Source organism: Pristiophorus japonicus, chromosome 19 (assembly GCF_044704955.1).
Source record: "Pristiophorus japonicus isolate sPriJap1 chromosome 19, sPriJap1.hap1, whole genome shotgun sequence".
In the NCBI taxonomy this organism is placed as follows: domain Eukaryota; kingdom Metazoa; phylum Chordata; class Chondrichthyes; family Pristiophoridae; genus Pristiophorus; species Pristiophorus japonicus.
The window spans coordinates 26068065-26094456 of NC_091995.1; the positions used below are offsets into that span (position 1 = coordinate 26068065).

At 44.8% G+C, this 26392-nt stretch overlaps 1 protein-coding gene across 3 annotated transcripts; it reads right to left on the reverse strand.

The window, feature by feature from the left end:
• Positions 1-507: 507 nt before the first annotated feature.
• LOC139229807 (uncharacterized) lies at positions 508-25528 on the reverse strand. 3 transcript variants are annotated; one of them, XM_070861401.1, is made up of 4 exons: positions 25271-25528; positions 23869-24168; positions 16271-16337; positions 508-6049 (listed from the first exon to the last, which is right to left on the reverse strand). In XM_070861401.1, the coding sequence occupies exons 1-3, from the start codon at positions 25430-25432 to the stop codon at positions 16284-16286; spliced, it is 516 nt and encodes a 171-aa protein (XP_070717502.1). In that variant the 5' UTR covers positions 25433-25528; the 3' UTR covers positions 508-6049; positions 16271-16283. The 3 variants fall into 3 exon arrangements, with proteins under 3 accessions (XP_070717502.1, XP_070717500.1, XP_070717501.1); XM_070861399.1 differs by having other exon boundaries at positions 16271-16341; XM_070861400.1 differs by lacking the exon at positions 25271-25528 and adding an exon at positions 24613-24694 and having other exon boundaries at positions 16271-16341.
• Between the last annotated feature and the right edge of the window lie 864 nt (positions 25529-26392).

The following is a 26392-nucleotide window of genomic DNA, read 5'->3' on the forward strand; positions in this document are numbered from 1 at the left end:
ATCAGAGCATTTTGCTAGTGCAAATAAGCATGACCTTTTATATGCTTCAAGAATTTATCCAATTCTGTTTTGAATATTAGAATTGAGTCTGCTTCTACCATCCTTTCAGGCAGTGCACTGCAGATCACCCAATTTGCTGTGTAAGGAAATGTTTCCTCATGTCGCCTCTGGTTCTTTTACCAATCACCATAAATCTGTGTCCTCTGGTTACCGACCCTTCTACTACAGAAAACAGTTTCTCCTTATTTACTCTATCAAAACCATTCATGAACCCAATTTTGTGGTGAGCAGTGAAGGAACGGCATTTGCCATTAACCTCGGAGAAAGCTGCCCACCAAGATTTAGTGATCACTGTAGCGTCAACTTCTCCTTTTACGACATCAATTTTATTCTGGCACCATCTATAGAGGATCTTTGGCATCCAGGAACAGTGAAGTCATCAAGCAGACTGAGCAGCCAATTACATTGAAGAATTCTCAGAGAGCAAACCAGGAAGTAAAATACAGGTTTTATTATTTGCTTTTTAATTTTACAAAGAACAAAATAAAGATTGAGATATACACATGGGAATAAGATAGAAGCTGAAATATCATAATCAGAGTAAAAAAAAAATTTGTTTTGCAATTATTTTTAAAATTAATGGGGTTTTTATCATGGAATGGAAGGAATAAGACTCCACACTTCTAACATTAGTCTTTCAGGACCACAGAGGTTGTTCAGCAATAATTATGACTTAGTACACCATTACACCTCATTCAACAAGGCTTAAATTTTTCAATGTTTTTTATAGCGAGAATAGTGCATGAAAAGTTGAAGTTCATGTCAAATCACTGGTTGTGTGTTGATTGCTTCTGCGAAAACTGTATTAGCGCATCCTGTGGAGGAACAGGGCATCACTGCAGCAACTTCAGGATTTCTGCATCTAACTGCTCATGTGTGGATGGCAGAAGTCGATGTCAGTTTTACACAGTAATGATGGCAGTTTCACCATCATTAGAACTGCAAATTCGGGGCCATCATTTTGCACACTGCTATTAAATCATATCCTAACCTTCTTTTCTCCAAGGAGAACGACCCCAGCTTCTCCAGTCTCTCTACATAACTGAATTCCTTCATGCCGGGTACCATTTTTGTAAATATTTTGCACCCTCTCTAAGGCCTTAATATCCTTCCTAAAGTGTAGTACCCAAAATTGAACACAATACTCAGCTGAGGCTGAACCAGTGTTTTATAAAGGTTTAGTATAATTTTGTTCTTTACTCTATTCCTCTATTAATAAATCCAAGAATCCCATAAGCTTTTTACAGCCTTCTCAACTTGTCCTACCACTTTCAAAGATTTGCGTACATATACCCCCAGGTTCCTGCAGCCCTTTCAAACTATATCATTTACTTCATATTGCCTCTACTCATTCTTCCTACCAAAATGTATCACTGCACACGTCTCTGCATTAACTTTGTTCTGCCATGTGTCTACTACCCATTTTACAAGTCTATGTATGTCATCCTGAAGTCTGTTACTATTCTCACATTTTACTACATTTACAAATTTTGTATCATCTGCAAACTTTGAAATTATGCTCTGTATACCTACGACCAGGCCATTAATATATATATATATATATATATATAAAAGAGCAGTCGTCTCAATACCAACCCCTGGGGAACACTTCCCTCTGTACTGTATACTTCCCTCCATTCTGAACAACAGCAGTTCACCAGTACTGTCTGCTTTCTGTCCCTTAGCCAATGTTGGATCTGTGCTATCACTGTCACTTTAATGAAATGGGATTTAATTTTGTTAACATATGATACTTTGTCAGATGCCTTTTGAAAGTCCATATAAACAGCATTAACTGCACTAACCTCATCAACCCGCTCTGTTACTTCATCAAAGAACTCGATCGAGTTAGTCAAAAACAATTTGTCTTCAATAAGTCCATGCTGATTTTCGTTTATTAGCCTACACGTTTCCAAATGTCAATTAATTTTGTCTCAGATTATTGTCTGTAAAAGATAACCCACTGCGGAAGTTAGGCTGGCTGGCCTGTAGTTGCTGGGTTTATCACTTACCCCCTTTTTAAACAGGGGTATAAAATTTAAAATCCTGCTCTATCACTCCAATAGCCATGGGGAATTGGTAGATTGTGGACAGAGCCTCCGCAATTTCCATCCTTACTTCCCTCAGTCACCCAGGATGCATCCCTTCCGGACCAGGGAGCTTTTCTACTTTGAGTTCTGCGACCCGCTTAAGTAAATCCTCTATCTATTTTTATCCTATCCGATATCGCTACTGCCCCCTTCTTTACTACTACATTGGCATCATCCTCTTCTCCAGTAAAAACAGATGCAAATTACTCATTTAGTACCTCAGCCATGCCCTCTGATTCCACAATAATATCTCATTTTTAGTCCATAATCGGCCCCAACTTTCCACTGTTTATGTGTTAATAAAAGACTTTTGGGTTACCTCTTTTGTTAACCACTAATCTATTCTCATACTTTGTCTTTTCCCCCGATAGTCCCATTATCGTGACTCTATTTCTCTTGCTACTTTCTGTAATTTGCCTGCAAATTTGTTCCTCTGTCTCCTTCCCATTGTTTGGTCACCTACAGTAAATGCCCAGTACACTCGGTCTTTGGCCCCTCAGCTAAATCATCCCTCTCCAGTGGTGTAATAGTTTCCTAGATTAATACTCCAAAACTCTCCAATGTTTCCTTCCTCATCTTTCCTGAATACCTTGCAGCCAGGAATATTAAGTTCCCAATCCTCCCTTTCATTGAGCCAGGTCTCTGTTATTGTCATTGTATCATACTTCCATGTGGCAGCTTGTGCAGCTCACCAACTTTATTTACCATGCTCCGTACATTTACGTATATACAGTTCAAACCCATCTGCTTCAAATGTGCCCCCTGTCTGATCCTTCCTATTTCTGAACTATTCTTTATTCTAGTAGTATTCGTCTCTCTGAGTCCTCTGTGCACCTTGTTTGCTCTCTGTAATGATTCATCCTGGTGCACATCCCCTGCCAAATTACCGGTTAACCTTCCCATGAGGATATTAGTCACAGATCTGCTGAGGTGAAACAAATGTTCTCGTTAAGCTGCATGGCCCTGCAGTGGTCTGGAGGTCATACTTAGGTCACTCACCGGTTTTAGATTGAAGAAACTGTGCATGCGCGAATACTTGAATGGGCTGCATAGCCAGTTAAAGGGACTGTGCACAAAAACAAATTAAACGGAGCACTGGGTGCAAGCTGTCCACCTGGAACAGGTCCCTCTTGCTCCAGAACTGGTCCCAATGGCCCAGGAATTAGAAAATCTCCCTCTGACACCATTTCTCCAGCCATGCATTAGCTGTCTTATTCTACTGTTCCTATGCTTTTAACTCCCTCCCCAGCTCCTGAAACTCTGATTGTAGGACCTCAACCCTTTTCCTTCTTCTGTCATTGGTTCCCACATGGACCATGACTTCTGGCTGTTCCACTTCCCCCCCTCAAAATGTTCTGCATCCTCTCAGTGATGTCCTTTGCCCTGGCACCATGAAGGCAGCACGCCAGGTGGGACTCAAGAAACACCAATCTATCCCCATGACTATTGAATGCCTATGACCACTGCATTTGTACGCTTTGCTGTGCCTCCCTGTGCAGTCATTTGCTGTGAATATGCTCTCGACTGCACTCTCCTGAGGTGTCGTCACTCTCACTGGTATTCAGCGCTCCTGGAAGATTCCCGCATTGCTGCCTCTTCCATCCCTACCCGAGTCCACACATTTAATATTCTCCTGAACTCTCGGTAGCTGTGGGTGTGCTCCAGGAAACTCTCAGCCTCCCGTATTCTCTGCAGTGACTCCAGAGCTCATCAGGCTCAGAAACCCGGAGCTCGAGTTGGCGCAACTGGAGGCACTTCCTGCACACATGGTTATTCAGGACACATGAAGCGTCCTGGAGTTTCCACATGGCACAGGAATTGCTGGCAATGGGTCTCAGCTGTCGCAGCATTTTGCTTAAAAAGTCCCTTTAGATGTAATTAATTACCCCGATTAGTTATACAGCTACTGTTTAGATTACTTAACATCTACTTCCCTCTCTGCACCGGATTCCCACTCTCACCAAATTCCCGCACCACTCCATAGATTTACAGTTACATTTTCTACAACTGGGGAAATGTGTGACTTAAGGAATCATCTTCTATAATGTGGCAGATGTTTGATTGAATGGCACATTTTCTAGAATGGGGCAAATGGGATAAATGGGTCCTTTTCCGGTTGGAAATCAGTGGTTAGTGGTGTGCCACAGGGATCAGTGCTGGGACCACAACTGTTTACAATATACATAGATGACCTAGAAGAGGGGACAGAGTGTAGTGCAACAAAATTTGCAGATGACACTAAGATTAGTGGGAAAGCGGGTTGTGTAGAGGACTCAGAGAGGCTGCAAGGAGATTTGGATAGGTTAAGCGAATGGGCTAAGGTTTGGCAGATGGAATACAATGTCGGAAAGTGTGAGGTATCCACCTTGGGAAAAAAAACAGTAAAAGGGAATATTATTTGAATGGGGAGAAATTACAACATGCTGTGGTGCAGAGGGACCTGGGGGTCCTTGTGCATGAAACTCTTTTGAGTTTACCTGTAACACATAAACATTAAATGGTGCCACCCGACCTGGATGACACATCAGATATTTACAAGGCCCTTTTTTTTTGTGGTTTTTTTGGGGGGGTTTTTTTTGGGCACTAAAATCAAATATTTTTTCCAGTGCCCCCTATAAAAGGGGAGGGGGACACTAAAAGCACCGGCAATTAAAACAAATTAAACTTTAAAACGCAAAATCAAATTAAAATTTGGTTGCCGGGTGTGATGATGCACTCCAGTCCCTCCGGTGCCCACCTCTCGCGGAAGGCCGCGAGCGTACCGGTGGACACCGCGTGCTCCATCTCCAAGGATCCTTGTGCATGAATCCCAAAAGGTTAGTTTGCAGGTGCAGCAGGTAATCAGGAAGGCAAATGGAATGTTGGCCTTCATTGCGAAAGGGATGGAGTACAAAAGCAGGGAGGTCTTGCTGCAGCTGTATAAGGTATTGGTAAGGCGCACCTGGAGTACTGCGTGCAGTTTTGGTCACCTTACTTAAGGAAGGATATACTAGCTTTGGAAGGGGTACAGAGACGATTCACTAGGCTGATTCCAGAAATGAGGGGGTTACCTTATGATGATAGATTGAGTAGACTGGGACTTTACTCCTTGGAGTTCAGAAGGATGAGGGGTGATCTTATAGAAACATTTAAAATCATGAAAGGGATAGTCAAGATAGAGGCAGAGAGGTTGTTTCCACTGGTCGGGGAGACTAGAACTAGGGGGCACAGCCTCAAAATACGGAAGAGCCAATTTAAAACCGAGTTGAGAAAGAATTTCTTCTTCCAGAGAGTTGTGAATCTGTGGAATTCTCTGCCCAAGGAAGCAGTTGAGGCTAGCTCATTGAATGTTTTCAAGTCAAAGATAGATAGATTTTTAACCAATAAGGGAATTAAGGATTACGGGGAGAGGGCGGGTAAGTGGAGCTGAGTCCACGACCAGATCAGCCATGATCTTATTGAATGGCGGAGCAGGCTCGAGGGGCTAGATGGCCTACTCCTGTTCCTAATTCTTATGTTCTTATGTTTAAATGTGTAATTTAAGGATACATTTTCTGCAATGGGGCACAAGTATGATTTAAGTTTACATTTTCTATATATGGTACATTTTCTATAATGGGGCAAATGTATGATTTCAGGGAACATTTTCCATCACAGTACTCATGACGTGAATATCTAATGTAAAATTTCACACCCCCATCTCAGAGGGGCTGAAGGGGAGCAGTTACCCTTAAATTTTAGCTGATGATGCAATTCAGCAATTGCATTAAATGAATAAATTACAATAGCAATTAATAAAAGATCAATAAATGGCATTGAATTACACATGAGTTTGTGTAAATTGGGGACTTTCCAATTGGTCAGTAAACAACAGCACCTGATTCGTCCTCCTGTCATAGATCACGACCGGTGTTGTCTGCCTGTTGGAAAAGCACAGTGAAAGATAAAAGCGTGAACTTTAACAATCCTTACCAACCAAACCGAGAACTTCCCTGCTTTGAGTTATCTTAAGACACCTTCACCTGGTGCCCAACAAAACCACCATGCAATGCAGTGCCTGCAGCTGCCAACCAAAGGCAAGTACTGGGGAAAAAAAAAATCAAAAACACCTTCCCTTGGAGACAGGAGTTGTGATGTTCAGGAAAAGAGGATCGGGGCAAAATTCAGGCTCATCAGAAACCTGGCGCTACTACAATTTCGTCCTGTTTTTACCACCGCATGGGAAGAGTTTGCCTCCTGATCGATATTCGGGTCTTTTGTTGTTTTTTTTCAACAAGACTGGAAGTCGCTCATAATGGAGGCGGAAGTGCGCCGGTAAGGCCTGGTGAGGGGCGGAAGTTGGGCGGGATCGAGTCGCTCAGCGGCGGACTGGTGATGACGTCATTGCGCGTGTGCGTCACCACATCCCTCCCCTCATTTAAAGGGGAGAGAACCAGCGATCATTTAGCTTCAGCCACTCATCCACCAGGGAGGGTTTCAGTTGGTCCAAGAGGGGGTGCCAGGCTGCCTGTTGGCGGCCCAGCCGAACCCAGGGCAATAATTGGACAGCCAATCGGGAAGTAGGCCTGCAAAAATAAAACCATGGCGGCCGCGGCAGTGCGCCCTCCCCTTGAAGGGCCACCATGCTGCCAGGCCACACACACATAGAACAAGGTGTACCGACAGAAAAAGCTGTCATGTGCACCGTGCGGCAGAGCAAAGATTTCTACAGGTAAATTTGGGGCAGAGTGTGCTGGAGGTGCGGGAGATCAGCGGTGCGCACTTTGATGATGTGCTTGCGGCAGTCAGCAGCAGTGGGGTGGAAGTAGCCGAAAAATCCCCGAGCTGAATTTGGGTCATGGTGGCTCGATTCTGCCGCATGGCCGCCACAAAACGGCGGTAACAGGCCTTATCCGGACCCTGAATTTCACCCCTTATGTTTTGGAATCTCTTCACAGCTCCAGCTCTTCAATGGTTGCCTTGTTTCTCAACCTCACCCCTCACCCACAGAACAGCAGCCTGCTGGTTATTGTAGTTCTCTGTTCCTACTCGGCCCATGCACAAACAGCCAGAGACGACAAATCCCAGCGAGCAGTGCGGCCACGTAGCTGCATTGACCGGGGATGTGCGACAATGGCCACTCCAGAGGTGAGGTCGAGTGTAGTTCCCAGCGAGATGCTATTGCTCCCAGTTAATTCATGGCCAGGCACTCCGTCTCGAAGCATCCAACACCCCCCGAGCCCCTGCAACCTCGCCTCCTCCGCGCCCCCCACCCCCGCCAAACTAGTAGAGTGGACAAGGGAGAACCAGTGGATGTGGTGTATTTGGGCTTTCAAAAGGCTTTTGACAAGGTCCCACACAAGAGATTGTTGTGCAAAATCAAAGCACATGGTATTGGGGTAATGAGTTGACGTGGATAGAGAACTGGTTGGCAGACAGGAAGCAGAGAGTCGGGATAAATGTTGGTCCAAGTCAGCATGGAATTATGACGGGGAAATCATGCTTGACAAATCTTCTAAACATTTTTGAGGATGTAACTAGTAGAGTGGACAAGGGAGAACCAGTGGATTTGGTGTATTTGGGCTTTCAAAAGGCTTTTGGCAAGGTCCCACAAAGAGATTGGTGTGCAATATTAAAGCACATGGTACTGGGGGTAATGTATTGACGTAGATAGAGAACTGGTTGGCAGACAGGAAGCAGAGAGTCGGGATAAATGGGTCCTTTTCAGAATGGCAGACAGTGACTAGTGGGGTGCCGCAGGGCTGAGTGCTGGGACCCCAGCTATTTACGATATACATCAATGACTTACATGAAGGAATTGAGTGTAATATCTCCAAGTTTGCAGATGACACTAAGCTGGGTGGCGGTGTGAGCTGTGAGGAGGATGCTAAGAGGCTGCAGGGTGACTTGGACAGGTTAGGTGAGTGGGCAAATGCACGGCAGATGCAGGATAATGTGGATAAATGTGAGGTTATCCAATTTGGAGGCAAAAACATGAAGGCAGAATATTATCTGAATGGTGGCAGATTAGGAAAAGGGGAGGTGCAACGAGACCTGGGTGTCATGGTACATCAGTCATCGAAGGTTGGCATGCAGGTGCAGCAGGCGGTGAAGAAGGCAAATGGCATGTTGGCCTTCATAGCTAGGGGATTTGAGTATAGGTGCAGGGAGGTCTTACTGCAGTTGTACAGGGCCTTGGTGAGGCCTCACCTGGAATATTGTGTTCAGTTTTGGTCTCCTAATCGGAGGAAGGACGTTTTTGCTATTGAGGGAGTGCAGCGAAAGTTCACCGGACTGATTCCCAGGATGGCAGGACTGACATATGAGGAGAGACTGGTTTGACTGGGCCTGTATTCACTGGAGTTTAGAAGAATGAGAGGGGATCTCATAGAAACATAAAATTCGGACGCGACTGGACAGCTTAGATGCCGGAAGAATGTTCCTGATGTTGGGGAAGTCCAAAGCCAGGGGTCACAGTCTAAGGATAAGGGGTAAGCCATTTAGGACCGAGATGAGGAGAAACTTCTTCACTCAGAGAGTTGTTAACTTGTGGAATTCTCTACCGCAGAGAGTTGTTGATGCCATTTCGTTAGATATATTCAAGAGGGAGTTAGATATGGCCCTTACGGCTAAAGGGATCAAGGGGTATGGAGAGAAAGCAGGAAAGGAGTACTGAGGTGAATGATCAGCCATGATCTTATTGAATGGTGGTGCAGGCTCGAAGGGCCGAATGGCCTACTCCTGCACCTATTTTCTATGTTTCTATAATTGCACCTCGGGTTGAAGTGAACGCACCTGAGCTTAGTTAAAAATCACTTTCAAAGCTTCTCCCATCTGTGGATGGAAGTTACAGGCTCAAGGAGTTACTCAGTGAAGTTGCTGCACTGTACAGGCTACTGCTTCAGGCTCACTGGAGAAGACATTGCATCATATGGGGTGAAGTAACAGTGTTTCTATGTAACAATCTGGCCAAGGTCTACTTCAACACTGCTGCTAACAATGGCCTAGATTTTGCTGTGGGTATGGCAGTGTATTCTCAGATTACGCTGTCATAACCTCCCTGAAATCCACCACAAGTTCGCGAAATCTGGAATTTGTGGTCTGTCAAGGTATGCAGTGTCAGGCCATCTGCATGGCCCACCAAAAAGCAATTGTTGGCGCAGAGTTGGGCTATTTCCCCACAAAATGCCCAGCAATTGCCTACAGAGTAAGGGAATACTTCAGGCATGTTTTAAACATTTTCAGCCTAGATAGCATAGAGATTAACTGTATCTGTAACTGAGCACCAGCTGTGGCTCAGTGGGTAGCACACTCACTTCTGAGTCTGAAGGTTGTGGGTTCAAGCGCATAAATCTAGGCTGACACTCCAGAGCAGTGCTGAGAGAATGCTGCACTGTTGGACGTGCTGTCCTTTCGATGAGAAATTAAACTAACTTTTGCTCTCTCAGGTGGATGTAAAAGATCCCATAGTACTATTTTCTTTTTATTCGTTCACGGAATGTGAGCATCGCTGGCAAGGCCAGCGTTTATTGCCCATCCCTAATTGCTCTTGAGAAGATGGTGGTGAGGCACCTTTTTGAACTGCTGCAATTTATGTGGTGATGGTACTCTCACAGTGCTATTAGGGAAATAGTTCCAGGATTTTGTCCCAACGACGATGAACGAATGGCGATATGCTTCCAAATCAAGATGGTGTGTGACTTGGAGGGGAATGTGGAGGTGGTGGTGTTCCCATGTGCTTGCTGCCCTTGCCCTTCTAGGTGGTGGAGGTTGCGGGTTTGGGAGGTGCTGTCGAAGAAGCCTTGGCGATTTTCTGCAGTGCATCTTGTAGATGGTACACACTGCAGCCACGGTACGGTGATGGTGGAGGGAGTGGATGTTTAAGGTGGTGGATGGGTTGCCAATCTAGTGAGCTGCTTTGTTCTGGATGGTGTCGAGCTTCTTGAGTGTTATTGGAGCTGCACTCATCCAGGCAAGTAAAGAGTATCCCATCACACTCCTGACTTGTGCCTTGTAGATGATGGAAAGGCTTTGGGGAGTCAGGAGGTGAGACACTCGCCACAGAATGCCCAACCTCTGACCTGCTCTTGTTGCCACAGTATTTATGTGGCTGGTCCAGTTATGCTTCTGGTCAATGGTGACCCCCAGGATGTTAATTGCAGGGGATTCGGTGATGGTAATGCCATTGAATGTTAAGGGGCGGTGGTTAGACTCTCGCTTGTTGGAGATAGTCATTGCCTGGCACTTGTGTGGCGCAAATGTTACTTGCCACTTATCTGCCCAAGCCTGAATGTTGTCCAGGTTTTGCTATATGTGGGCATGGGCTGCTCAATTATCTGAGGAGTTGCAGATGGAACTGAACACTATGTAGTCATCAGCGAACATCTGCACCTGACCTTATGATGGAAGGATGGTCATTGATGAAGCAACTGAAGATGGTTGGGCCTACGATACTGCGCTGAGGAACTCCTGCAGCGATGTCCTAGGACTGTGATGATTGCCCTCCAACAACCACAACCATCTTTCTTTGTGCTAGGTATGACTCCAGCCAGTGGAGATTTTTCCCCCTGATTCCCATTGACTTCAGTGTTACTGGCGCTCCTTGATAATGCAGTCGGTCAAATGCTGCCTTGATGTCAAGGGCAATCACTCTCACCTCACCTCTGCAATTCAGCTCTTTTGTCCATGTTTGGACCAAGGCTGTAATGCGGTCTGGAGCCGAGTGGTCCTGGAGGAACCCAAACTGAGCATCAGTGATTGATGAGTAAGTGCTGCTTGATAGCACTGTTGATGACATCTTCCATCACTTTGCTGATGATTGAGAGTAGAATGATCGGGCGGTAATTGGCTGGATTGGATTTGTCCTGCTTTTTGTGGACAGGACATACCTGGGCAGTTTTACGCATTGTCAGATACATGCCAGTGTTGTAGCTATACTGGAACAGCTTGGCGAGAGGCACGGCTAGTTCTGGAGCACAAGTCTTCAGCATAGTGTCAGGGCCCATAGCTTTTGCTGTATCCAGTGCATTCAGCCATTTCTTGATATCATGTGGAGTAAATCGAATTGGCTGAAGAATGGCTTCTGTGAGGATGAGAATATTCATAGAGCCTCCTCTTTCTCCCATTAATTGTTTAATGGTCCACCACCATTCGCCACTGGATGTGGGAGGACTATAGAGCTTTAGTCTGATTTGTTGGTTGTGGGATCGCTTAGCCTTGTCTATAGCATGCTGCTTCCAATTTTTAGCTTGCATGTAGTCCTGTGTTGCAGCTTCCCCAGGTTGGCACCTTATTTTCAGGTACACCTGATGCTGCTCCTGATGTATGCTCTTCCACACTCTTCATTGAACCAGGGTTGGTCCCCAGGCTTGATGGTAATGGTAGAGTGAGGGATATGCCAAGCCATGAGGTTACAGATTGTGGTGCAGCAGGGAGGGATTCAAATTCTTGGGGCATTGGAACCGGTTCTGGGGGATGTGGGACCAGTACAAACCGGACGGTCTGCACCTGGGCAGGACCGGAACCAATGTCCTACGGGGAGTGTTTGCTAGTGCTGTTGGGGAGGAGTTAAACTAATATTGCAGCGGGATGGGAACCTATGCAGGGAGACAGAGGGAGACAAAAATGAGGCAAAAGCAAAAGACAGAAAGGAGATGAGGAAAGGTGGAGGACAGAGAAACCCAAGGCAAAGAACAAAAAGGGCCACTGTACAGCAAAATTCTAGAAGGACAAAGGGTGTTAAAAAAGCAAGCCTGAAGGCTTTGTGTCTTAATGCAAGGAGTATCCGCAATAAGGTGGATGAATTAACTGTGCAAATAGATATTAACAAATATGATGTGATTGGGATTACGGAGACGTGGCTCCAGGATGATCAGGGCTGGGAACTCAACATCCAGGGGTATTCAACATTCAGGAAGGATAGAATAAAAGGAAAAGGAGGTGGGGTAGCATTGCTGGTTAAAGAGGAGATTAATGCAATAGTTAGGAAAGACATTAGCTTGGATGATGTGGAATCTATATGGGTAGAGCTGCAGAACACTAAAGGGCAAAAAACGTTAGTGGGAGTTGTGTACAGACCTCCAAACAGTAGTAGTGATGTTGGGGAGGGCATCAAACAGGAAATTAGGAGTGCAATGGGTGACTTTAATATGCACATAGATTGGGCGAGCCAAACTGGAAGCAATACGGTGGAGGAGGATTTCCTGGAGTGTATAAGGGATGGTTTTCTAGACCAATATGTCGAGGAACCAACTAGGGGGGAGGCCATCTTAGACTGGGTGTTGTGTAATGAGAGAGGATTAATTAGCAATCTCATTGTGCGAGGCCCCTTGGGGAAGAGTGACCATAATATGGTGGAATTCTGCATTAAGATGGAGAATGAAACAGTTAATTCAGAGACCATGGTCCAGAACTTAAAGAAGGGTAACTTTGAAGGTATGAGGCATGAATTGGCTAAGATAGATTGGCTAATGATACTTAAGGGGTTGACTGTGGATGGGCAATGGCAGACATTTAGAGACCGCATGGATGAATTACAACAATTGTACATTCCTGTCTGGCGTAAAAATAAAAAAGGGAAGGTGGCTCAACCGTGGCTATCTAGGGAAATCAGGGATAGTATTAAAGCCAAGGAAATGGCATACAAATTGGCCAGAAATAGCAGCGAACCTGGGGACTGGGAGAAATTTAGAACTCAGCAGAGGAGGACAAAGGGTTTGATTAGGGCAGGGAAAATGGAGTACGAGAAGAAGCTTGCAGGGAACATTAAGGCGGATTGCAAAAGTTTCTATAGGTATGTAAAGAGAAAAAGGTTAGTAAAGACAAATGTAGGTCCCCTGCAGGCAGAATCAGGGGAAGTCATAACGGGGAACAAAGAAATGGCAGACCAATTGAACAAGTACTTTGGTTCAGTATTCACTAAGGAGGACACAAACAACCTTCCGGATATAAAAGTGGTCAGACGGTCTAGTAAGGAGGAGGAACTGAGGGAAATCTTTATTAGTCGGGAAATTGTGTTGGGGAAATTGATGGGATTGAAGGCCGATAAATCCCCAGGGCCTGATGGACTGCATCCCAGAGTACTTAAGGAGATGGCCTTGGAAATAGCGGATGCATTGACAGTCATTTTCCAACATTCCATTGACTCTGGATCAGTTCCTATCGAGTGGAGGGTAGCCAATGTAACCCCACTTTTTAAAAAAGGAGGGAGAGAGAAAGCAGGGAATTATAGACCGGTCAGCCTGACCTCAGTAGTGGGTAAAATGATGGAATCAATTATTAAGGATGTCATAGCAGCGCATTTGGAAAATGGTGACATGATAGGTCCAAGTCAGCATGGATTTGTGAAAGGGAGATCATGCTTGACAAATCTTCTGGAATTTTTTGAGGATGTTTCCAATAAAGTGGACAAAGGAGTACCAGTTGATGTGGTATATTTGGACTTTCAGAAGGCTTTCGACAAGGTCCCACACAGGAGATTAATGTGCAAAGTTAAAGCACATGGGATTGGGGGTAGTGTGCTGACGTGGATTGAGAACTGGTTGTCAGACAGGAAGCAAAGAGTAGGAGTAAATGGGTACTTTTCGGAATGGCAGGCAGTGACTAGTGGGGTACCGCAGGGTTCTGTGCTGGGGCCCCAGCTGTTTACATTGTACATTAATGATTTAGACGAGGGGATTAAATGTAATATCTCCAAATTTGCGGATGACACTAAGTTGGGTGGCAGTGTAAGCTGCGAGGAGGATGCTATGAGGCTACAGAGTGACTTGGATAGGTTAGGTGAGTGGGCAAATGCGTGGCAGATGAAGTATAATGTGGATAAATGTGAGGTTATCCACTTTGGTGGTAAAAACAGAGAGACAGACTATTATCTGAATGCTGACAGATTAGGAAAAGGGAAGGTGCAACGAGACCTGGGTGTCATGGTACATCAGTCATTGAAGGTTGGCATGCAGGTACAGCAGGCGGTTAAGAAAGCAAATGGCATGTTGGCCTTCATAGCGAGGGGATTTGAGTACAGGGGCAGGGAGGTGTTGCTACAGTTGTACAGGGCCTTGGTGAGGCCACACCTGGAGTATTGTGTACAGTTTTGGTCTCCTAACTTGAGGAAGGACATTCTTGCTATTGAGGGAGTGCAGCGAAGATTCACCAGACTGATTCCTGGGATGGTGGGACTGACCTATCAAGGAAGACTGGATCAACTGGGCTTGTATTCACTGGAGTTCAGAAGAGTGAGAGGGGACCTCATAGAAACGTTTAAAATTCTGACGGGTTTGGACAGTTTGGATGCAGGAAGAATGTTCCCAATGTTGGGGAAGTCCAGAACCAGGGGTCACAGTCCAAGGATAAGGGGTAAGCCATTTAGGACCGAGATAAGGAGAAACTTCTTCACCCAGAGAGTGGTGAACCTGTGGAATTCTCTACCACAGAAAGTAGTTGAGGCCAATTCACTAAATATATTCAAAAGGGAGTTAGATGAAGTCCTTACTACTCGGGGGATCAAGGGGTATGGCGTGAAAGCAGGAAGGGGGTACTGAAGCTTCATGTTCAGCCATGAACTGATTGAATGGCGGTGCAGGCTTGAAGGGCTGAATGGCCTGCTCCTGCACCTATTTTCTATGTTTCTATGTTTTTCTATGTTGGAATACAATTCTGCTGCTGATAGCTCACAGCCGCCTCATGGATCCCCAGTTTTGTGTTGCTAGATCGGTTCTGAATCTATCGCATTTAGCATGGTGGATGGTGTCCTCCGTGTGAAGACAGGACTTCACCTCCACAATGACTGTGCGGTGGTCGCTGCTACCAATGCTGCCATGTACAGGTGCATCTGCAACAAGTAGATTGGTGAGGACGAGGTCAAGTAGGTTTTTCCCTCGTGTTGGTTCTTTCACCACCTTCTGCAGGCCCAGTCTGGCAGCTATATTCTTCAGGACTCGGCTAGCTCGGTCAGTAGTGGTGCTACCGAGCCACTCTTGATGATGGACATTAAAATCACCCATCCAGAGTACATTATGTTCCCTTGCTACTCTCAGTGTTTCTTCCAAGTGGTGTTCAACATGGAGGAGTGCTGATTCATCAGCTGATGGAGGATGGTAGGTGGTAATCAGCAGGAGGTTTTCTTGCCCATGCTTGACCTGAGACTTCATGGTGTCCAGAGTCAATGTTGAGGACTCCCAAGGCCACTTCCTCTCAACTGGATACCACTGTGCTGCCATCCCCGGTGGGTTTGCCTGCTGGTGGGACAGGACATACCCAGGGATGGTGATGAAGGAGTCTGGAACATTGGCTGAAAGTTATGATTCTGTAAGCATGACTAAGTCAGGCTGTTGCTTGACAAGTCTGTGGGACAGCTCTCTCAATTTTGGCACAAGTCCTCAGATATTAGTGAGAAAGACTTTGCAGTGTCAATTGGGCTTGGTGTGCTGTTGTCGTGTCCATAGCTGGTGCCGAGGTGGATGCTGGATAGTCCGTCCGGTTTTATTCTTATTATTGTTTTTCATAGTGGTTGTGTACAATTGAGTGGCTTGCTAGGCCATTTTAGAGGGCAATTAAGAGCCAACCACATTGCTGTGGTCTGAAGTCACATATAGGCCAGACCGGGTAATGATGGCAGATTTCCTTCCCTTAAAAATCCCTTTAGATGTAATTAATTACTGATTATTTATATATTTACTGTTGCCCCTTGATTTACATTACTTAGCATCTGCTTCCCTCTCTGCACCGAATTCTCACTCTCACCAAATTCCCGCTCCACTCCGTAGATTTGCAGTTACATTTTCTACAATTGGGAAAACATGCGATTTAAGGGTTCATTTTCTATAATGCGGCAAACGTTTGATTTTAAGGGCACATTTTCTAGAATGGGGCAATTGTGTAATTTAAGGATACATTTTTTATAACGGGGCACACTATGATTTAAGTTTACATTTTCTATATATGGTACATTTTCTATAATGAGGAAAATGTATGATCTCAGGGAACAATTTCCTTCACAGTACTCACGACATGACCGACTAATGTAAAATTCCACACCCCCATCTCAGAGGGGCTGAAGGGGAGCATTTACCCTTAAATTTTAGCTGCTGATACAATTCAGCAACTGCATTAAGTGAATAAAATTACAATAGTAATTAATAAAAGTTCAATAAATTGCATTGAATTACGATTGGGCACTGTTCATGGCTGCTCCTGCTCCAACTTGCTGTAAAAGTGCACCACTTTCAGTGTTGTCTGCCTGTTGGAAAAGCACAGTCAGAGATAAAAGCATGAACTTTAAGAATCCTTACCAACCAAACATAAGACACCTTCACCTGGTGCCCAACAAAATACAATGAAGTCCCTTCGGCTGCCAACCAAAGGTAAGTTCTGGGGTTGAAAAAATCGAAAACACCTTCCCATGGAGACAAGATTCACGATTTTCAGGAAAAGAAGATGAGCCGAAAATTCTGGCTTCGCCGGATCCGTACAAACTGCGTACGGACCAGGCGAAGCCTCGCAAAAGTCGGTTTTCGGGGAGTGATGCCCATGCGCCGAAAAACGGCTTTTCCGATCTGTCAAGATTTTTCCGTACAGATCCTCAACATCTCTGGGAGAAGGACATCCACGCGGGAGAGATTGGGCTACTTGCCCAACTCAATCACAGTGAATGTCCTTCAAACTTTTACGCCTGGTAGCTTACTTTTACCAACGCAAACCCTTTTAAAACACACACAAATTAAAATTAAACACACATTTTTACATTAAAAACCCTGTCCATTAAGGTAAGGTTATTTATAACCCTATAAAAACACATTTAAAAAATTCCAATTTTTTTTCTAAAATATTAATTGCGATTAATTTTGAATATATGAGGTGTTTTATTTATTTATTTATTATGCTGTGTTTCGGTGTTTTAGGGGATTATTCTCATTGAGAGTAATGGGAACTCGTACAAACGGAGTTCCCATTTTTATCAATGAGAATACTGCATAGTGATTGGTGGACCAGGCCCACATACATACTCCAGCACGTACATACGTACGTACGTGAAAGACATCTCTCCACTGCGCAGCATATCTCGGCCTCTGATCGGTGTCCTATGTTCCTCTGGGACCACCAGGTACTTTGGTGGATTTTTTTCGGGTCGCAGGCATTCATATGAAGGAAGCCTCCAGCTGCAATTTCCCCCCAGGTGTGTTAGAATCGCTTCACAGCTCCAGCTCTTCAATGTTGCCTCACTGTAGTTCTCTGTTCCCACTCGGCCCACGCACAAATAGCCGGAGACTACAAATCCCGGCGAGCAGCACGGCCACGCAGGCGCAGTGACCGGGGATGTGCGGTAATGGCCGCTCGGAGGTGAGACCGAGTTTGGTTCCCAGGGAGATGCTATTGCTGCGAATTAAGTCACTGCCAGGCACTCCCTCTCGAAGCTTCTCTCCCCCTCACCCCAGACAAATATTAATAATCGCTGCTTGGGTTGAAATGAACGCTCCTGGGCAGGAGTTGGGTCTTATTAGTTTTTATGTCTCAAAGCTCCTCCCATCTGTTGATGGAAATTACATGCTCAAGGAGTTACTCAGTGAAGTTGCTGCACTGTACAGGCTACTGCTTCAGTCTCACTGAGGAGCAGGACAAGACATTGCATCATATGGGATGAAGTAGCAGTGTTTCTATGCAACAATCTGGCTGAGGTGTACTTCAACACTGCTGCTAACAATGGCCCGGATTTTGTGGTGGGTATGGCAGTGTACTCTCAGACTACGCCGTCATAACCCCTTTGATATCCAGTGCAAGTTCACAAAACCCAGAACTTGCTGACTGTCAGTTGACAGACTATCTGCATGGCCCACGAAAAAGCAATTACTGGCACAGAGTTGGGCTATTTCCCCACCAGCAATTGCCTATAGAAATGTTACTTTTGATACAAACTGGCAAGGGGACACCTCAGGCACATTGTAAACATTTTCAAATTGGAAATCATACAGAAATCATACTGAATCAATTGAGTTTTTCAATATTTCTGTAAATATTTGGATTTCCAGAAGGCATCGATAAGGTGCCACATAAAAGGCTACTGCACAAGATAAAAGTTCACGGAGTTGGGGGTAATATATTAGCATGGATAGAGGATTGGCTAATTAACAGAAAACAGAGTCAGGATAAATGGGTAATTTTCTGATTAGCAAAGAGTAACTAGTAGGGTGCCGCAGGGATCGTTGCTGGGGCCTCCACTATTTACAATCTATATTAATGTCTTGGATGAAGGGACCGAGTGTAATGTAGCCAAGTTTGCTGATGTTACAAAGATGGATGGCATAGCAAATTGTGAGGTAGCCACAAGAAATCTGCAAAGGGATAGAGGCAGGCTAAGTGAATGGGCAAAAATTTGGCTGATGGAGTATAATGTGGAAAAATGTGAGGTTATCCACTTTGGCAGAAGAAATTGAAAAGCAAATTATAATTTAAATGGAGAAAAATTACAAAGTGCTGCAGTACAGAGGGACCTGGGGGGTCCTTGTGCATGAAACACAAAAAGTTAGTATGCAAGTAATCAGGAAGGCAAATGGAATGTTGGCCTTTATGCAAAGGGGATGGAGTATAAAAGCAGAGACATCCTGCTACAACTGTACAGGGTATTGGTGAGGCCACACCTGGAGTACTGCATATAGTTTTGGTCTCCATATTTAAGGAAGGATATTCTTGTATTGGAGGCTATTCAGAGAAGGTTCACTAAGTTGATTCCGGAGATGAGGGATTGATTTATGAAGATAGGTTGAGTAGGTTGGGCCTATACTCATTGGAGTTCAGAAGAATGAGAGGTGATCTTATCGAAACGTATAAGATAATGATGGGTCGACAAGGTGGATGTGGAGAGGATATTTCCACTCATAGGGGAAACTAAAACGAGGGGGCATAGTTTCAGAATAAGGGGCTGCCCATTTAAAACTGAGATGAGGAGGAATTTCTTCTCTCAGAGGGTTGTAAAGCTGTGGAATTCTCTGCCCCAGAGAGCTGTGGAGGCTGGGTCATTGAATATATTTAAGGCAGAGATAGACAGATTTTTGAGCGATAAGGGAATAAAGGGTTATGGGAGCAGGCAAGGAAGTGGCGCTGAGTCCATGATCAGATCAGCCATGATCTCATTAAATGACGAAGCAGGCTCGAGGGGCCTAATGGCCTACTCCTGCTCCTATTTCTTGGTTCTTATTGGAATTTTAATGATGTCAAAAATTATCAAAGAATTGCATTATTAGTGCAGTTGGTGGACTGAAGCTAATTAGGAATTACATTCCAATCCTGTAAATTGTAATTAATTCTGATTACAGGATTCCATTAAATCTGATTACAGGATCCCTTTCTGAAATGATTAAAATCTAGTTCTGTTTTGTGTTTGGAAGACCAGGCCCACGTGATCCCAGGCACCCTTCCGCACAGGCTGCATCCCTGGGATCCGAGGGCCATTACGCTGCCCTCAGCCTCGCATTGTTAGACCGCAAGTTTTCACAGGACGGCTACCATCAGGTAAGTGTGTATTCCTTTCATAGGTTGGAAGCATACTCCGGAAGTAAGCCCCCAACCGCAATTATTGGCCTAATTAGAGTGAAACAATGCTCAGAATCACCTAAATCTTGGCATAAATGCCAATTTGCGCTTATGCAGAAATACATTGATGTTATTCTTGCTTGCGCAAATCGGTGTATTTTTTTCAAGAAAAGGTTCTCAAGATTTAGGCCTGCCATCAGAAGATCACAAATGAGGCTTTATTTCACTCTGAAATTGCGTCTGTCGCGATTGAATCGCACGAGTTGGCAATACAGTTGGTGAAGGCAGGAGCTGGGGGCGGCGGATGATGAACCCGGTCCTGCGGCGATCCCAGCCAAAAATAACATCTTATCGTAATGGGGCCTTGTTAGGACCGCCCTGCGTGGTTCCCATTCCAATTAATGGGAGCGGGTCTGGTGACATCACCAGATGACACGCTCCTTACCAATATATTTAAAGGGGCCATGGTCCCATTTGCAGACAGTTGGATTTTCCTTTGTGAAGTTTGTATTAGTGAGTGCAGGTCTGTACTATGATGTCTGAAAGGCACCTCATTTTAATAATGAGTCCCTCCAGCATCTTGTTGAGGGAGTGAGGGCACGTAGGTAGGTTCTCTTCCCTGAGGATGGCAGGAAGAGGCCACCCCAACAAACTAAATCAGCGTGGCCTAATATAGCCCAAAGAGTTTACGGTAAATTCAGCAGTGCTTTGCACCTGGGTACAGTGCAGGAAAAGGTTTAATGATCTTCCCACCCCACACTGCATAGGAATAGTATGAATTTCATAGGATATATTTTTGTATGTTCATTTTTTTTAGGTGGGGCGTGTTCCCCTCCCATTTATTTCCTGAAGGGTCTTGTACTTTGGGAGCACTGACATGTGGCTTCCAATCTCTCACTAGGCTGCCTTTTCAGTCCTTGCTCCAAGTCAGGAAACACCTGAGACTGGGATATTCAGTGTCCAACTGTTGCTGAATGTTCCTGTCTTGGACTGGGAATGAAAAGAATGCCAAGCCAGATTTTTTAAAGTCATTCTCAGGATGTGGGCATCGCAGAGACAGCTGGCAATATTGCACATCCTTAGTGGCCCTGAGAAGATGGTGTTAGTCCTCTTCTTAAGGCATTTAAGTCTGGAATTCTTGTTATTCTTTGTAGCAGTTTGAGAGTCAAACCATGTTGATGTGGGACTGGAGTCAGAGGCGAGACCAGGTAAGGAAGGCAAGTTTTCTTCCCTAAAGGACATTAGTGAACCAGTTGTGTTTTTATGACGATCTCAAAACTCCACGGTCACTTTTATTGGTACCAGCTTTTTATTTTAAAAAAAATTATTTAACTGTTACAACCTACCATTGTCTGTTTTGCTGGATAATTAGACCAAACCATTGCTTCCCAGTCCAGTAACATAATCACTACACTAACCATGGAGGTTATTATTCATGTTGCTCGTTGAAGGTCCTAGCTGAGGTATGGCTCTATCGCAAATGCCTGTCCTGGTGGTAACTTTATGGAGAAGTTGCCTGGAACAGGTCAAACAAAGCGTTCAACACCAGATCCACCACCAAACCCAAGACTTTGTAGCAACAAATAGACAATGGGGGTAATTTCTACTTTACGTGAGAGCGCAAACTGAGCGATGTCGAGTCAGCTGCCCATTATGTGCTCGCCCTGACTTTTCCTTTGATTCTCTTGAATGGAAAGGAACATTGGGTTCTGAATATAATTCAATATTGTCTGTTTTGCACCATCGGCCAAAGTTAAATTTACCTCATGTGTGTCAGAAAAGTAACTATACTTACCTACAGGGGCGATAGTGTAAAACAGGCAATATCGGACCAGCCGACCGTTTTACAGCTCCTCTGATTTTCCTTCCCAAGACAATGGCTTATCATAGGTGGCTGATACAATATCTATCGTTTTACACCATCACCAAAAGTTAAAATTTACCCTTGTGTTTGTGATTTGATGATTTTTGGATTTCTGTTATTATCTTTGGGGGTGATTTTCTCCGGATACTTAGGCACCAAAGAGCCTCTGAGGTGGCCAAGATTGGGTCATTAGCTGAACCGATGGTTTAACCCATGTTTTGCACAATACATCATCTGGGTAAAGGAGCTGAAGCATGCTCTAATCATGAAGGGGCTGATTGACACTTAAATTGCCTGCTAGTGCTCATTAAGGAGGATAGCACTTGACCTAAGGCCAACAGCGACCAGTTGACTGGGATAAACAAGACGTTGCAGAGGATTCTGAGCGCTACTTCAAGGTATATTCTAACACATCGGGAGACTTTCTGGGGCATGTTGTCAACACTCTATCAACATTAATTTTGGAAATTCTCTGAGGACTTCACCTAACGAGTGAGTGATGTGCTCCACTACATTACTGGACACTTAGTAAGAAAATAAGAACATCCGGCCCCTCGAGCCTGCTCCGCCATTTAATAAGATCATGGCTGATCTGATTTCGGCCTCAAATCCACTTCCCTGCCCGCTCCCCATAATCTTTGACTCCCTTATCGTTCAAATAATCTGTCTATCTCCACCTTAAATATATTCAATGACCCAGCTCTCTGGCATAGAGAATTCTAAAGATTTGTCGGGCCGACCCGGTAGTGCACCGATAGAAAAAGCTGTTGCCGGCACCGAGCAGCAGCAGCAACATTTTCTTGGCAGAATTTGGGGTTTGGGGGTGGTGAAATCAGCAGTGCGCGCTCTGATGACGCACTTAAGATTTTATATAGTTAATACATAAATATTTCTTGTATTTAAAATATTTATACAGTAAAGCAGCAGGGCATAGGTGGGGGGAACGGTCCACAAGCAGACACCGCAGGAGGGCAATTTTCAAAATGGCGGCCATTCCACGAAAAATCACCAGCCATTCCACTTTGTAGCATGGCCGCCAATTTCCGGTGGCAACCGGTCTTAAGGAAAAGGGCAATTTCGGCCCCCAGGTGTGGTCTCACCAATACCCTGTACAGCTGTAGCAAGACTTCCTTACTTTTATACTCCATCCCCCTTGCAATAAAGACCAACATTCCATTTGCCTTCCTAATTACTTGCTGTACCTGTATGCTAACTGTTTCATGTAAAAGGAGCCCCAGATCCTTCTGTACCACTGCATTTTGTAATCTATCCCCAGTAGAAATGGAGTGCTTGGTCATCGGCTAAGGTTCTCCTTGGCCTGCAGGAGGACATGAGGACAGGCAGAGCAGCACCAGCTGTTGCGGGAGAGAGGGACAGGAGGGCGAGGTGGACTCCTACCCCCTGCAGGTACAGGACATCCCTCCAATGCTGGACCTCCTCCACCACGGCCTCTAGTGCCACGTCTGAGAACCTGTGCTCCCTCTCGATCCCTGAGCCAACCTGAAATGTGCCGGCTGTGTGTCAGTCAGCACTGACCACACCTTCAGTGGAAGTAGGTGAGTGAACATATGCAGCCCACATATACTGCTCCGCGAAAATTGTGTCTAATCAGCGCTTGAGTGCTAAATCTGCAGCTGTCCATTTTAGCCGCAAGACAAGTTCAAATTATTGTTACCAACAATTAGGACCAAAAGTGGGTGCAAAAACCAGGCTTTCAAACAGGCGTGTGTTATTAGCACAGCACCCATTTAGCACCCGTTTCCATCCTTTCACCAAAATAATCCCCAACTATACAGATGGCAATATCTTGTTAAAATAATTTAAAAAAATAAGAAGACTAGCATTTACACAGTGCCTTTTACGATCAGCGGATGCCTCAAAGCGTTTACGCCCTTACTTTTTGGAAGTGCAGTCACTGTTGTAATGTGGGAAACGCGGCAGCTAATTTGAGTGATGTTGAATAATGACATGGTGCTGCCTTGTACTGGGTTTGAGGGAGGAGCAGCTCACTGCTTGTGAGTGCGGGTTATGGGTCAGTTGCTGGCGGTCGGGCGTGCCTGGGCTATCCCTTTGAAGAACTATAATTCGATTTTCCTGCTTCAGCTCTCCTGCCTCATGCCAGGAGCATATTTGCAAAATTCCACACCTCTTAACTCATGATTTCCCCACCAGTACTATGAATGTTTGGAAATATCAAGGGCGAGCAAAATGTAATTTCTGCTTACACACTCCCAGTATGTGCTGGAGTGGAAAATCCCACAATATTTTAAAGCATTTTGTGGGTTGAATTTAGCTGCACTCATCACACTTGCTCTGAGATCACAGCTTGACATTGCCATTTCACTCGCTGGTGGTTGGACCGTGCTTAACACTTACCAGATTGTCCGTTGCAATGCCGCCATTTCTTTGTGCAGGCACAAAGTATTCAGGGATTCCTTTGATCTCCGTGACAGAGTTTATTTTCGCCATTTCAACTGCTCTGCGTCTGAATTCCTCCACAATCAGCCTTTCTTCCTCTTTTCCACGTAGATAATTATATTCAAACTTGTAATAAGAATTCTTCACGTAGGCAAAGCAACACGATTTCTTCATGCTGTCACAGCAAATGCAACGAGGAAGACCGTAGCATAATACCAGCACAGCCAGGGTAAATACAATTATAAGGCAACCGATGAGCTGTTAAGATATGGATGGAGAAATCAGAAAATGATTTAAACAACGACCCTTTAACAGAACTGTTCCATTGCAGAGATTTGAGGGGCGACATCCAACATGGAGCTCTCCTCCTCTGCAGTGCAACGAAGGACAATTCCGATTTCAACGGTATGTGGCTGTACAACAGAAAGTGTGTATGAATGTGCCCGAGAGTGTGTGTGTGCGTGGGACGGTATGTCTCTATATGGCAGAATGTGTGTCTGAGTGTGTGGGGCAAGTACGTGTGTGTCTAAAAGAATGCGCGTCTCACTATGTGTGTGTGGGATAGTTATGTGTTTGTCTGATAGAGTGTGTGTATGTAAGTGCATCTGTGTAAGACAGTATAATAGCATGTGTAGGTGGGTGTGTAACTGTTGCCACATTTCTAGTTTTCACCCCACATCCCCAAGTTGCCTACTTTCTCACCTGAAACATCATCCACCTCTGCCCTTTCTCACTCTCACTGCTGGAACCCTCATTCATGAGTGTGACACCTCCAGACTTCGTTTTTCAAATCCCTTCCTTACTGATCTCCCAAGCTCTATGCTGCACAAACACCAGCTGATCAATAACTGCCACCCCGCCCATTTCTCCCACTCCCCATCACCTTTAATCCTTGCCGATCTCTATCCTCCCTCAGTACACCAAATTCAAAATCCTTGCCCTTCTTTTCAAATCTCTGCACAGCTCGCCGTCCCTATCTCGGTTACCTTTTCGAGTCCAGTGTCCCTCCTCGGTTCCAACTCTGGTGTACGGCATCTTTCCCGCTCTCTGTTCTACTATCAGTGACAGAGCATTTAGCCCTCTGTCCTCCACACTGAACCTCTCAGGATTACTACATCTCTCCCCTACGCTAGAGTTACATTAGCTCTCCTGACATTAAAGACCCCTGAAGATCTATAGTATATGCAGTATTCTCAGGTGTCTCCCCAGTCCGCCCTTCGACTCCAGCTCGGGACTGATCTCCAATATGAAATGGCTAAGATGCTTTGCTACATTAAAGGTGTTGTGTAAATGTAATTTGCTGCTGTATATTTTTTGTTACAATTAATCATTAGAAGGAACATTTAAATACACTACTCACCCGCGATTGATTGCAAGCACTTTGTAGATCAGCTGGAAGTTTATTCGGATTCGGGCTGCACTTGAATTCAATGCATGTCTGAACAGCCGAAGTTTCATTACTTTTCATGAACTCTGAACAGGCGTAATAATCACCGTCCAAGAAGAATACGACGGTCCACATTAGTGATGGAATCAATGCTTTAAATGACAAAAATGAGAACAAGCAACATGAATTGCTGCCGTCTTTGCAGCATTTGTCGCCGACTTTGAAGCAGTCATTGCACCAATGGCATTGATGTGAACAAAATTGCACCAATACACTGATGAAAAATAATGACACTAAAGGGATACTGAGAAACACTGAGAAGTAGGTAGTATTCATTTCCACATCACACGGACACGGGATCTTTTTTTCCAGGAGTTCTTCAAATCCACCCATGATTAGAAAGATTGCACCATTCATAATGATTTTGAATGCGGTTGAGTTGTTGTTCAGCAAGTTCTCTTTCAGGTCCTTTAATAATTCAATAGTCTTTGCCATTGTACCGGTAATCGGAACCAGACCCGAATATCTCCAGCACGCACAATAATTAAGGTTTATAATAAATGATTGGGGAGTTTGTAAGATCTGCTAAGCACCACCCAGAGAGTTCTTGAGGTTGTTCAAACAAGGTGAAACATCAGTAGTTCGATCTTCTCTGCCCTAATTTGGAAGTGAACAGTCAAATACAGGAACAGAGTGAAAGTATTAGATTCACAATTTGTGGCACATCTCTTTCACTTTAACTTATTCATATTCCAAGCATTAGCATTCAGTTCACCAGGGAGTCTAAATGTCTTGATCTAACACGCTTCAACCTCGCCATCATTTACAGATTGAAAGAAAGAACTTGCATAAAGACAGAATGTCCCAAAGTGCTTCACAGTGAATCAGTTTTGAAGAGCAGTCACTGTTGTTATGTGAATACACGGGACAGCCAACAGTAAGGTCCTATCAACAACTGTCAGATGAATGTCCTGTTAGTTGAGGAAGGATGTCGGCCAGGACACTGGCAGTTTGGCTCTCACAAAACTTACGCCTGCAGGTCTCTCTAGACCTGAATACACAACTTAAGGTATAAGACAAGACTGACAACAGTTG

Excerpts from the sequence above, each read along its gene's own strand:
- LOC139229807 (XM_070861399.1), bottom strand. The coding sequence starts at position 25,432 with ATGTGGACCGTCGTATTCTTCTTGGACGGTGATTATTACGCCTGTTCA. Across the intron at positions 16,342-23,868 it reads GCATTGCAACGGACAATCTG|GCAGACAACACTGAAAGTGG; the intron begins GTAAGTGTTAAG and ends CTTTTCCAACAG. Across the intron at positions 6,050-16,270 it reads GCCATGAACAGTGCCCAATC|GCAGACAACACCGGTCGTGA; the intron begins GTAATTCAATGC and ends CTTTTCCAACAG.